General features: G+C 45.3%; 1 protein-coding gene across 2 annotated transcripts in view; it reads right to left on the minus strand.

Moving 5' to 3' along the window:
• MCC (mutated in colorectal cancers) overlaps positions 1–13,704 on the minus strand; it is a 377,421-nt gene that overhangs the window by 5,075 nt on the left and 358,642 nt on the right. For both annotated transcript variants that reach the window (XM_019517272.1, XM_019517273.1), the window contains one exon: positions 1,179–1,301. In XM_019517272.1, the coding sequence (XP_019372817.1) occupies positions 1,179–1,301 (123 nt within the window). The remainder of the gene's footprint in view (positions 1–1,178; positions 1,302–13,704) is intronic.

The following is a 13,704-nucleotide window of genomic DNA, read 5'->3' on the forward strand; positions in this document are numbered from 1 at the left end:
GGGATGTGGACAGCATGGAGAGGGTCCAGAGGAGGGCCACTCGTATGATCAAGGGACAGCAGGGTAGGTCCTATGAGGAAAGGATGCGGGACCTGAACCTGTTCAGCCTTCAAAAGAGAAGGCTGAGGGGGGATCTTGTGGCCTGTTATAAACTGGTTGGGGGGATCAGCAGGCGCTGGGGGAGTCCCTGTTCCCCCGAGCGCCACAAGGAGTGACCAGGAACAACGGTCACAAGCTGGCGGAGGGAAGGTTTAAGTTGGACATCAGGAGGCGCTACTTCATGGTCAGGGCGGCTAGAGTCTGGAACCAGCTTCCAAGTGAGGTGGTGCAGGCTCCCACCCTGGGGGTTTTTAAGAGGAGGTTGGATGACCACCTTACTGGGGTCGTTTGACCCCAGTACTCTTTCCTGCCATGGCAGGGGGTTGGACTAGATGATCTGCTCAGGTCCCTTCTGACCCTAGAAACTATGAAACTATGAAACACATGTAACATTTTACTTGCCAAATGCACTATTGTCAAATCCCTATTGTCCCCCTTCTATTCAATGGGAAAGCACCAGGTGGATACTGGCTGAATAGCTAGGCTAGCTTGTCACCACAATGGCCGAGCCACCCTGTGACAGTTAGACTAGAGCACACAAATGACACTACATGGTGAATACTGGACTCTGAGTATGAGAGAGACCAATGACTCTCAGTATATCAAAATCTACAGCTGATGCAGACCAGCTGGCGGGGTGGGAGGGAGATGGGATGGGACAGGACACTACCAAACAGTTCACTGCATGGGATTATAGAAGCAAATTTGAAAGGATCAGTAGAGATGAATGAGCCAGGCTCAAGGGAAGGGGAGATTGCAGCAAGGTGCTGTAAATCATAAGCATGGCTAAATGGAGCAATTATTTGTAATGCTTCCCTTTAGGGGCTGGGGTGGGGGGGGAAGAGAACAGCCCAGCAGCAATATAACTTGATCCCATTTCATCCTGCTACAGAGTTCTCACTGTGCTGAGTGAGAGGGATTTACCCTCTGCCCTCAGGAATAACCTTGCAACCTTTCAGACTACTGGCGTGAAGCTGAGGATGTAAAGCCTGTTCATTAGGGCAGGAAAATGATTAACAGCGCACTAAGGGAGTGCAGCAGAAATCATATGTGCATCCGCTCGCTAGAAAATCCTTTACCTGTTTGCCCTTTTCAGGTCATTCACAAACTCCGCAGACTGCTGATGTCGGATTTCGCTGCTCTTCGTGAGCCTCTCTAAGGCACTCACTAACTCCTGCACTCTGGCTTTCAGTTTCTTCTCTCTGCATCAGGACACAAGGAATGAAGAAAAATCAGTTAACTGCACAATAGCAGTGTTTGGACTTGCGGGAGTTTCGACAGCATTCAGCCACATGCCTTCTGGGTCAGGGTTATGGGAAGAAGGCATTTCCTTTATGCAACTCTGATAATGCAAGATTCATTTCTCAGTGAAATTGCTTTAAACTCGATTTAAAAATGCAAAGTAGCAACAAACTCACCAATTACAAATGGAGGACAAAAGGTCATGTGGGCAAACGTAGGTCAAAATTCTGTGACCACAGGAGTCGTCTTATTCACATGACACCTCATTAAAAGATAATAAACAAGAGTAGGATGCGCAAGGGTCACAGTTAAAGAGAGCAATCGGTGGAAGATATAGGTTCATGCCATGTTCTGTGCACTACATGTGTCATGGCAACTCAGCTAAAGAAACTGTAAAGAATTTAAGCTTCAAGGTACTATGTATATAGAAAAGGTATATAACCATTGTGCATGCTGGATTACTAATCAAGGCAATTTGCTAGTCAAGCACTTGCTTGTTTTGACTTAAAATTTTTCTTCAGTAGAGGGAAAAAAAAGAGAAACTACAGGAAGACTCAGTGTATAAGAGGAAGACCTCAAACAGGGAAGCTTCCCCAGCATCCCAGATGGCACAGAAGCAAAACATCAATCCTAGGCACCCAACAGCCTGAGTTTGCTGCTCTGGATTAGGAATGCATCAGTTCGTGGAGCAGAATGAAGCAGGATTGTCGTGAGCAGAACCAAGTCACAGCATAAAGACATGACCCACGGCAGACGTCGTTCTCCTGCAGCTCTGCACAATTCTGTGCTTACAAAAGCCCCTTTGCAGTTGGGACTTATGAAATAGTTGAGAAATGGTTTATAAATCATGTTTCAAAATATATTTTAAAAGGTTTTAACACAGTTACCACAACAGATGTGCCCCAGAATAAGATGGATCATTAATAGTGATTAGGAATGATTAGGAGCCTTTTTTGTTTGGCAGTGGGAAATACAAGGGATGAAGAAACAATAATAGGAAATGGAGAGTAAGGGCAAGAGGCAGCAAGAGAAAGAGTTCAGGAATTTCTTCAGCCAGGAATCTTCCAGGCCAAATTTCTGGCAGAAGTACTCTTAACCCTCCCTGAGTACCCTTCCCTTGCCTGATTTGCTGCTTTGCTTTCTGCTTCCTGAACTGTTAACTGAGGATTTTGAATAGGTTTAAAAAAAATAAATCCTAACATTGGTAAAAAGGCAGCACAAAATACATGAGAGTGAGCATGTCCACAGAGTATATAGTTAAATGATCGGACGCTATCTTTCCACAGGACTCCCTGCCTCCATCAAATGCATGAGATCAAGCTGCTTTTTGGGTGAACCAGGGTTTTGCAACTGTGCTGTGTAGACCCTCTCCCCCCTGCCTTGTTTGTGGTAGAAATTGTGAACGTGGTAACTAATGAGGCAGAGGATTTCAGAAGGGAAAGGGCAGTTCCTTGGTTAAGGCAGCTGGAAGCCGCCTGGGAGAACGGCGGTCTGTCCTTAACCCTGCCAAAGTTCCTGTGTGACACTTGGCAAGTCACTTAAAACCAAACTTCTCATAAGCAGTCAACTAATGGTCTATTTCTCCTCTTCTGAGGGCCCAGTCTGAGACCCTAGGGCCTGATCTGCAGAAATGTTGAGCACTCAGAGCTATAACTGAAGTCAGTGGGAGCTGTGCTTTATACAGATAAAGTGCTAGATAAATAAGTGTTCTTAAAAATCAGTCCTTGGGGTCTCAATTTGAGTGCCAAACATCAGTGGACCCTTTTGACCCCATACCTCAGGTCCCCATCTATAGAATGGGCATAATAATATCATCTTAAAGGGTGTTCAGAAGATGAATTAATGTTTGTGAGGCATTTAGGGCTAAATCCAGGAAGGTTCTTAGGTGTGTAACTGCAATCTTAAACACCCACATCCAAAATCTGGATTCTCAAAACATTTCTTCAGCTGCCACTTAACCCTGCCCAATCTGCACTGGACTCACTGAAATTTCTTGCTGCTAGTCATGTGCACAACAACACTTATCTTCAGCACTTAAACTGAAAAACTGGGTGCTATCCCGGGGGGTGGGGAAGGATAACAGACAGATGGACAGGAAAGTGGTGCAGTTACACCCCCACTTTGATCCCTGCTCCACCCAAATTTTAAAAGCAACTGCCTTGCAGTAGGCAGCATCCCTGAGGGAGTCAGCTGACATCATGGCTCATTATCATCTACCTGATCCCTTCTAAACTCTCCACTCCACAGGTGTTAACGACCCTCACTCCTTTTTAATGGTCTTTAATGGTTCTGCTAATCAAGGCAGAGCCTTTGTGCTGCAAGTCTGCTGTCTGTTACCTGTTTCTGCTATTTAGCTCCTATTTCACAGCTCTGCAAAATGCTTTTAACACTACCAGAAACATTAACTCAGGTGTGGAAATAATGTTCAGTGAAACACTGGATGCACTGTCAAGATGCTCAAGAAAGCTAGATTTTGTTTTATGACTCTTAAAAAGACGTCCATTTAATTCTAAGGGCTCCAGAAGTAATGAAACATCTTTTGATTATTTTTGCCTTGTTTGTTTTGTTTTTATACAGGATATATGAATAGCAAATTAATGCCCATTCCAATAAAGTTATATTTATTTTTGCTCGGATCTTAAACTGAACAATATACCCCCAAGCCCCTGGCCTATTAAAGTTTCTAGTTTCTTTTTAACTAGGGAAAAAAGTGTTGTGCTATATGTGATGATGCACCATGCTATCTGCATCCCTCTGTTCAAAAAACTAGATCTGCTTTTGCTAGATGGCTATACCCCAGCAAGGTTTGTAAAAAGACATCCTGCTTATCATGACTGTGAGGCTTAGTCCAGCAGTGGTTTTTGGAACATGTTGAGTAGACCGAGTCGTGCACAAAACAGTGAGGAGGAAGAAGAGGAGATATCGCCCTTTTATCCATATGCCAGTAAGCACTACCCTGAGGGATGCAGAAAACCACTACAGAAATGCTTCTGTTTCTGTCTAACTGGGAGGAGAGTGCATGAGAGAGAGTGTGAGAGAGGCCGAGGTTATTTTATAGCCCAGTGATTAGAGTACTCGTCTGGGATGTGCAAGAACCATGTTTAAATCCAGGGCTTAGGGCTCTCTTGAAAGGTGGGAGATCTGCGTTCAAATCCTGCTACAAACCAGAAAAAGAGGGATATAACTGTGGGCCCCCCTTATTCCTAATGACTGCTCTTATCACTGGGCTGCTGGGTAAAATGGGTGTGACCTGGCTTAACAGCTCTGCCACAAAAGGCTTGTAGCTGTGAGTTCGGAGCAGCAGGAAATGCCTCCCTTCCACGCAGATGGAGTTCAGTTCCCATGTCCCTGAAAGGGGCAAGGCTTAAGTCCTGAACCCTGATGCTCCTGCTCTTATGCCAATGCATTGTTTGGGGGGGGAGGGCTGGGAAACGACCTGAGAGCTGTGGAGTCCACTGGGCAGCATGTAGGTGACAGATGTTGCAGTACTGGATCTAAACCCTTGTGAGCCAGCAGAGCCCCTTGTGTTTAGTGAGTGTATATGTCCCAACTTTACAGACTACAATCATTCCTGCTGTTATTTCCTTTTGTTAGCCCTGAAGAACCAACACAGGGGAGGGGGTGAGAGCTGGGTGCTATTTCATCAGGTGCATTACTAAGTTTCAATTACAGGTTTCCCTCGCTTTAGGTGGGTTCTATATGTACAGATTCACTCTTATGAGATGACCCTTTTTATACCAAAAATTTGTTGTATGTGAGGTGAATTCACTCTTATGCGAACGGGGTGGTGGAAGCCTGCAGTCAGCTGCTTTGTGTGGTGCATTGTGAGAGTGACATGCACCAAAATATGGTCTCCTGTGTGGATCTGTGCTCCTTGCTTGTTGCCTGTGAGACGTGTTTCTGTAGTTGCCATCCCCATTACGGTAGTGCCCTGTGCCCGTTGTCTGTTGTTGGTGAGTACCAAAATTGTCTTGTAAAAGTGGCAGAAATGGGTCTGGGGGTGAGTGCAGCTGAGGTCTTGGAACGTCTCCCTATTTGTTACAGTGTAAAGTAGTTTCCCTTTATGCAAATTTGAGTTATGCGCCATTTTCCAGGAATGCATGTACAGCATAAAGCGAGGGAAAGCTGTACAGGGTAAATCAGTAATGCCTGTAAAACCCTCCTGCCCACACACATCTGTGGTGGCAGAACTTTAACATGTGGGGATTGCAAAGATGATCCTTAATCTGAGGACAACTGTTATGAAGAGGCACATTACTGAGGCCATAATTTGGCTTGCAGAACTGCTCCTGCTAGAGTGGAAGTACTAGAAGGGAAGTACTCAGTTTGATGTCCCATTTGCAAGGCTGAGAAGAGGAAGGAAAAACCCATCTTTTTACTTGAAAACTGATTATTTTTGATACATAATCATTAAGAGCTGACTGGCAAAGAGGAGCACGTCTCCAGGCTTTCTATTCACACCTCATCTATCCTTCAAGGGAGTTGAGAACTGAAGCCCCTGAAAGAACCATCTGAACCAACACACCACGCTGCGGCCTGGGGAATCTTCCAGGATCCTCCAAGACCTCGGTGAGATTTACCAGCCTGCAGTTCCAGCGCTGGTCTGACAGTGGCAGCATTTTATAACTATGGAAAGAACCACCTAATATTAAGCTAATTCAATGTTAGAACTATAAGTCCCTCTTTTCAGCAAGAGACAAGTTTTGACAAAAAGAAGTTAGGGAAAACTGGTTAGGTAAAAATGGAAACAGCCTAGAACCCTAAAAACTCTTTACTGAATAGCTTCATGCATAGGCTACAAAATGTATTTGTATAATTCAAGTACTTCAGTTGTTTTTCTCCCCCCCCCCACCCCCCCAGGGGGTAGGTGATGGCAGATGATCATAAGCCTCATCAACTTTCTCTCTGGCTCTAGGGTACATTTTTTTGAACATACTTTAATGTAAGCACACAGCATAGTTTATATGCACTAGTTTGCATCCTTTATGGAAAAACAGAAGTAAATAAATTCCCCACAATTTCACCTATGGGAGACGATCCACTGTGATGCTAGATGTTAGCTGCATCACTTCAGTGTGCTTCTGGTAGCTGTTCTGATACCTGGCTGATAAGGACCATACAAACCTTGCTAGAACAGCATAAAAGTCAAAGTGTCTGCCTGTGCCAGGAAGTAGGAGGAGATGAAAAAACAAAAATAATGTAGACCCATTTAAAATGACAGGTTGACCAGAACATACCATATTAAAAGGCAACGCTGCAGCACCTTGCACGGTGAGAAGCCCCATAAAGCAGCGATTCCCATATGTTCTCAACAGATCACCCTTCATACAAGCCCTGTGGGCAGCTATTACTAAAGGAAGAAAATGATAATGAGGGCTTTAAAGACCCTAAGGAAATTTTCTTCAAATGATAAAGGAAACCAATAGCTGATTTGTCCTGGCTGTTGTAACCTGGTGATACATACGTACATTTGCAAAAAAGAACTATTACTTACTATTCCACATACCACGACCAGGGTTTGAATTATGGGAGGGTTGAGGGGGTTGAGCCCTGAATAAGAGACAAGACTCCTTCTTCCCCCAGCAGTCAGGGAGAAACTGTTGTTTAGCACGGGGGAAAAATGGCCCTTCCCCCTCGTGGCTGCCAGGTGCTTTTTGCTGCAGCCGCCTGGAGCCCATGCCTGGGCTGCCCTGCGGCTTCTCTCTGCTGCTGCCGCTGCCGCATTCAGCTCCCCCAAGCGTCAATGTGAAATTCAAACCTTGATGTCAACAGGGATCACCCCATGAAATTATCAAACAAATAAAGGAACTACCACTCTTGTTCTTACATAGCACCTAACAAGCCTGTGGAATTAACTGCCAAAAATGTAACCAAGTTCAAAAAGCCATTAGACAAATGTATGGAGGGTATGTCCAGCAGGGGCCCTTTAACAGTATTCAGGGATGTAACCTCAGACTCACGTCATCCCTAACCTATGGCTGTTGATAATTGGGAAGATACAACAGAAGACAGATCAGTTTATACATGCCTTGTTTCTTATACTTTTCCTCTATAGCAACTGCTACTTGCCACTGTTGGTTGGATGGACTTGGTCTGACCCAGTATGGCTGTTCTTATGTTCTCAGTCCCTATATTGCCCTTTTTCTGGTTTGCAACAGGGACTCTGCATGTGGGGGCCAAGGAATCAGCATCTCTGCTGCCTGCCATGGAGCCAGTCCATCCCAAACTGGTCAAATTCTTTTCAGGCGCCAGTTCAGAGCCCCCTAGCTAGCAGGGCACCAAGCAGCACTTATGCAGCATATTTACTTCTACCAACACTTACTACCAACTGGGAACCTGCAATGTTGCATCAGGTAAATCAGTCTAACCCATAATTTGCAGAGGCAAAATCCAGGAAGTGTTGTTACCTCTTCTTGATCTAGTAGAGTCAGCCGACGAACATCAAACCCTCTACCCTCTCCCAGGGATTCTCATGCAAGACACCACACACAGCAGCTTGATGAAGTGCTCTGGAGTCTACCTAAACCTCACACAATCCTGCAAACCAATCCACAGGGATCCAATCCTGTTGTGTGCCTGGTGTATACTTATTTACTGTCACATTCCTTTCACGTCAATGGGCTTTTTATGACAAATTGCTACTACGACACAGGGGTACTATAGCAGCAGTTACTGCTGTTTTAGCTTGGAGTCTGAGAAAATGAGATTTATTCACGGTTTGACTTAGTAACCAAAACCACAGGAAGGAAGATTCTCCCCTCCAAGGTGTTGCATTTTCCATTTTCACTGACTTCACCATAGCTGCGAACTGCTGGAAGGTCAGCTGTCTCCTATTCCCTTGAAGACCCTAAGAAAATACCCCTTCTGCATTTGGAGCCATTTTTGTATCACTCTTAATTTCTACTGTTCCCCAATCAACTAAGTCAGTCTGGCTCATGAAAACCCTTCTAATGTTTCTGCCCTTCCAGGCACGTATTCTGGGCAATTTATCTGAGTGATAACGACCCTGGAGGTGCACTTTGTATTCCATTAATACACTACAGGGCTACATGCATTTATGAAATTCTGGGCACAGCTTCACTCTCCTGATTGCTGTTATAAATCAGCAGAATATGAAGAATCAGCAAGTGCAGGTTTAATACAACAGAACATTTAAAAATAACAGCACTATTTATAATACTGTGCCTTTTCAGAATAAGGGTATGTCTACAGGGCAATCTGAAGCTATGACTGCCACTCAGGTAGACATATGCTAGTTTTAAGGTACCTAACTTGGGTACTGATAACCATGGAGCTGTGGTGGAATACTCTGCTGATGAGTATTAATCCACCCTGAGTTTACATAGCCTGTGATGGTGCCCATACTGCTGAAGTGAGTATACAGCTAGCTTGTGTCTATCTACATGGGCTGGAATCGCACCTTTTTGCATTTAGATGAAAGAACTATTTTAAAGGAACCCTCAGGGCATTTGTACATGTGCTTTTAAAAGTGCTCAGTGCTGCACCACATGCATTTGTATAAATGGTGAAATGCATGTCAGTGCTGAGAAAATGGTGGTGGCACGCTTTTGAACTAAAACACATCGACAGTGTTTTAGTTCAAAAGCGCCCCGCTGCCATTTTCTGTGCGCTGATGCGCATTTTGCCACTTATACAACTTCATGTGATGTGATGCAGTGTGCATCAGCTCATGTGCAGAGCAGACTCAATTAATTGTGCCAGAGATCTGATTAATCGAGTCTGCTCTGACATGCCGGATCTCTGGCATGTCACAGCACGAAAATGCACATGTATAAATGCCCTGAGTCCTATGCACTTTAGATTCAGAGTAGTTAGGACTGCAGAAATTTTCCCCTACAAGGACCAGTATATCACCTCTCATCCCACCCCCAACTGTTTTTTTCCCAATTGACTCCTGCAGCAGGGAGTTGTGAAAAACCTACCAGCAGCACCTCACATCTTGTGTAACCTACAGCAAGAGAGAAGTCTGGTGACAAGAAGCAAGCCTGTGATCACAGACACACCTCCAGCAGGTCACACAGAGACTGTAGGTCTGTTTCAGTTTGTTAATAACTCTGCTGCAGTGAGCAGTCAGCAGGAAACTAAAGAAGCCCACTGGGGAAATCCCTGACTTCCCTGTTTAAAAGGGGGAAAATTACCTTTAGAGTAAGCATGTTAAGCTACATCCTTGGAAAAATATTACCATTTATATATTGAAATTGTTGTCATAGTAGTAATGGAGAATTTGGTTTTACAACAATTGCTGGGTGGAATTAAAAGGGACAATTGCTGAATGCTTTAAAGAGCTTTTGGCTCAGGTTCATGGAATGGCTTTATTGGAAAGGGTAGTTTACAGGGCCTCTACATTTTCTCTCGTTTCAAATTCTAGCCACACAAAATGCTGAGGAATCCTTTTTGGTTGGAGAAGGAAACTACAGCATAAACCTTACACAATAGAATTGGATTTGGGGTTTTCTATTTGCTGCTGGTTTAGTTTTGATCCAGGCTGCCTTAGACAGGGTCCTGAGGATCTCATGACTTCCCTCCCTACTCTCTGTGCCTGGATTCCCCCCTACTTAGGCATTACATCCTGCTATTCCAGTAGACATGGGCAACTGGTGCCTCCTGAATTGGGGGGGGCACCAACAGGGCACGATGCGGGCATCAGTGGGGATCTACCGCTGGCAGAGCCACTTTCTGTTCCCCCCTACCAGCTGGAGTGCTCAGTTGGGGGGGGGGGGCCCACCGGCCTTTTGGGGGGGGGTGTGGCCCCCCCCCCCCCCCGGGCCCCCCCCCCGGGGGGGGGGCCGGTTGGGGGGGGGGGGCCCACCGGCCTTTTGGGGGGGGGTGTGGCCCCCCCCCCCCCCCGGGCCCCCCCCCCGGGGGGGGGGCCGGTTGGGGGGGGGGGGCCCACCGGCCTTTTGGGGGGGGGTGTGGCCCCCCCCCCCCCCCGGGCCCCCCCCCCGGGGGGGGGGCCGGTTGGGGGGGGGGGGCCCCAGTGCTCTTGAGGAGGGGCATGTGCCCCTGCCTGCCGTTACCCTCCTACACATTGCCTATGCCAGTAGAACTGGAGGACACATATGTAGTCTCTGATTCAGCCACCAGGATTTCCAAATGAAGTTCCCCTTCTCAGGCAACCAGGGCTGTACATTTCAAATCAGTGCAGCTGAATCCTTTTTTTACTGGCAGTTTAAACCAACATCTAATGACGAAACTACATACAACACGCCCAAGCCATTTAAACAGCGCAGCTACCTTACCACTCAGGGCTAGCTTGGGGATCTGGAACACCAAAGAAGATGGCTATGCTGATGCTTGTTGTTCTGGATAGCAACAAATCGGTACTCACAGAATACTTTATGGAAGTCATTTCAAACACCACCTCTCCCTACCTCACAAGCTCATTTGGGCTAGCAGATGCAGGGGTATTGTGTCCTGCTGCCCGTCTGACGGTGGTCATGAAAAGGAGAGGTGTTGAATGTTTTAAAATCTATCTTGTTGCCCTGTGGAGCAAAGAGTGTTGCATCATTTTATCTTTTCAAATGTGTTGCCTGATAGAGGCTTGGAGCAGCTGCAGGCCTCTCAGAAACCAAAGAGACCCCTGGGTATATGGCACCTCTGAAAAATTATGCTAGTGGCGCTTCTGGAATGGATGGGGTGCAATGCAGGCACTTACCTTGTCAAGCTGCTGAGTGTAGCTTTGCCGAGGTCTTTTACCTTGTCCTTGGGCTTCCTTTGAGCTCAACTCAGTTATGTGAAGGTGGAGAATGACTTTATTAGGAAATCTCTTCAGCTTCAGCTGAAAAGGTAGGTTGTTGCCCGCAGTGTCCTGAGAATCTGTCCCATCTTGTCACTACACTCAGTTCTTCTTTTTTCCCCTCTGGGGGAGATCTCTCTTGCACATGCTTACTGTGTTATATATCACATGGCTATTTCCACAAATTCCATGCATAATCCTGTGTTTTTCCCAAGAAAAACTTGATGGCTAGGGAGAAACTTGATGACAGCAGAGTCATGAAAAGACAGGGATCCTTGAATAGTGCAGCTGACTGTGTCATTTGCAGAGCTGTGCCGCAGACTTTATTACAATCTGTCACAATCTGTTTGGCTCTCAAATATTGAGAATTTCACATCTTCCCCCCACTGACCATTTAGTAGCTGTGATAATTAGGTCATGGAAAAAGCAGCAAATGTGAAACAAAGCTGGCAAAAGCAGCATATCCTCCAGTGCTTTGGGGAAAAGACTGCCTTTTAATACAAAGCTTGACTGGCATCTGCTTGTCTGCTTTGTACTGCAGTATGGGAGAAAAGTACATTTAGCTGTGCCACTTTAAATGTCACTGTGCCACATCATTACAGTATGATGTTGTGAGGCTTCCTGATCTCCAACAGCAGCCTTATTAATGCTAAAAGATACTTATTTCTAATCAAGTTCCTACATTAAGGGCTGGTCCTAATTTCTATTATGAACCCAGGATCCAAACATCTACGGGCTCTGCAGAAGCTTAAAACCACAGTGTCCAGCTTGGTTAAGCCGTAGCTGGCATTACATGAAGAAACAGCCACTGTCATGATACAGCACAGCTTTCTGTTGACACAGCTGATCTCCTAATACCAGGGAAAAGTACAACTATGTCCATGCTCTGCTGTAAGCTGCTTGTGTTCTTAGCCTCTCCACTGAGAGGGGCACAGCCCAGGTGCCAAAAGGAACAGAAGCTTTTGTGATACGGACACCAATCCACTGAGAATTGGACCGGCATCGTGGAGTCACTTCAGACAGCCCCCTGACCAACCATGGTTGGGTTTGACTTGTCTTGTATTCCGCTAACAATCCCTGGAACTCTAAGTCCTCCTCTCCAGGCATTTTAATGAGCATACAAGATTACACAAAAGAAAAAAAATCCAACGCAATACAAACCCCATGACTTTGTTGTGCATGGTGAGAGTAGACGATGGGGCCTCACGAATCAGAATGTTCTTGCTTGGTCCCAGGGGCATGCAGGGGTTTTTAGTCACTTCATCCTTCTCATCCATTTTTCATAGAATCAAAGGATGTAGAGACCAAATAAGACTCAGTTACATCACTACAGCCATCTTCCTGCCAAAGCAAGATTGTTCCCCACAGGACATTTTTCACATTTCCTCCTCCCTCCAGTGTAGCTGCTGTAAGGACTTATGACCTGATGGTGCATTTAGTAAGTATAAAGTCAAATAAACCAAGCTGCAGTGTTTCCTCCTGGAGCAGTGGAGGAGAGCCCGCCTGTATCATTTGTGTGTCACCTTAGAGACAGTATAACATCCACTGCTGTCCTGGGCCCTCACTGTGTCTGGCATTGGGAACTCTAACCATTGGGCAGCTGGGAATAGTTTCTCTCCATCATGGAAATGAAATATTTTCTGCCAACAAAGTCATTTTCTTGAGTGTCTAATGTGTTCATTTGGAGGAAAAGAGTCTCATATCCATCAAAGCATCAGACTACAGGGAGTGAAGGAGGGGAGGGGTTAAAAAAAAAAAAATCACACAAAAAATTCATTGGGAGGACGAATTTATGCTTGGCCAAAGCTAACTTATTTAAAATAATTCTAGCCTTCAAGATTGGGAATCTTGGTGACCCTGATGTGACATTATAGCATGCGACTTGCAGATAAAATATAATTAATTCTATTTGTTAATGTGTGGTTTATGCGTGGAGAAAAGGGGAGAATAAATCTTTATGGGAAGGACAGCAGATGGATTGTCATAGTGTGCACAGATATGGGAAGCCTTATGTCTTATTTCAGTTAGCTTCCACAGAAACAGTGACACACTGGAACAAATGTAAATGTGCAATGAAACCACATTGCTAAATTTTTAGAAGTGTAATGTGCTGGATCTTCTTTGTGCTGGATCTCCCTGGACGATTAATGTACAAGCCTTATCACTGACACTTTAGGGAACCAGGCTGGTGGACCCCAAAAGCTGACTCAAGGGCAGTACTTTCTGTGAATGCATCAAGCAGCCAAGTAGTTACTGCAGTGCAGCAGAGACCTGGCGGTGCTGTTGCAAAACCAGCTGCAGACCATGAAAAAGTAAATGCTTCCAAACCACTAGATCAATGACAGGCTTTTTCCGTGCACAAGATGATCTCCTTCTCCTTTTTTTTTGTTGAAAGAAATAAGCTATTTTAAAACACAACTAGCATTAATTCAAGAGAGAAGCCTCTAAATGCACTTCAGCAATTGCAAAACAGAAACTGTTTAGGGGGGAAGGCTAGTTTTAATGAAGTAGGGAAGGCTTGAAACTTTGTGCTAGAAGAGATTCATCCCCTCTTTCTGTATGACATTTTAAAAAGTTTGGATGTGACTGGATTTTTTTGCCATGAA

This window comes from Gavialis gangeticus, unplaced genomic scaffold, assembly GCF_001723915.1.
Source record: "Gavialis gangeticus isolate Ggan-Ray unplaced genomic scaffold, GavGan_comp1, whole genome shotgun sequence".
NCBI classification, from domain to species: Eukaryota; Metazoa; Chordata; order Crocodylia; family Gavialidae; genus Gavialis; species Gavialis gangeticus.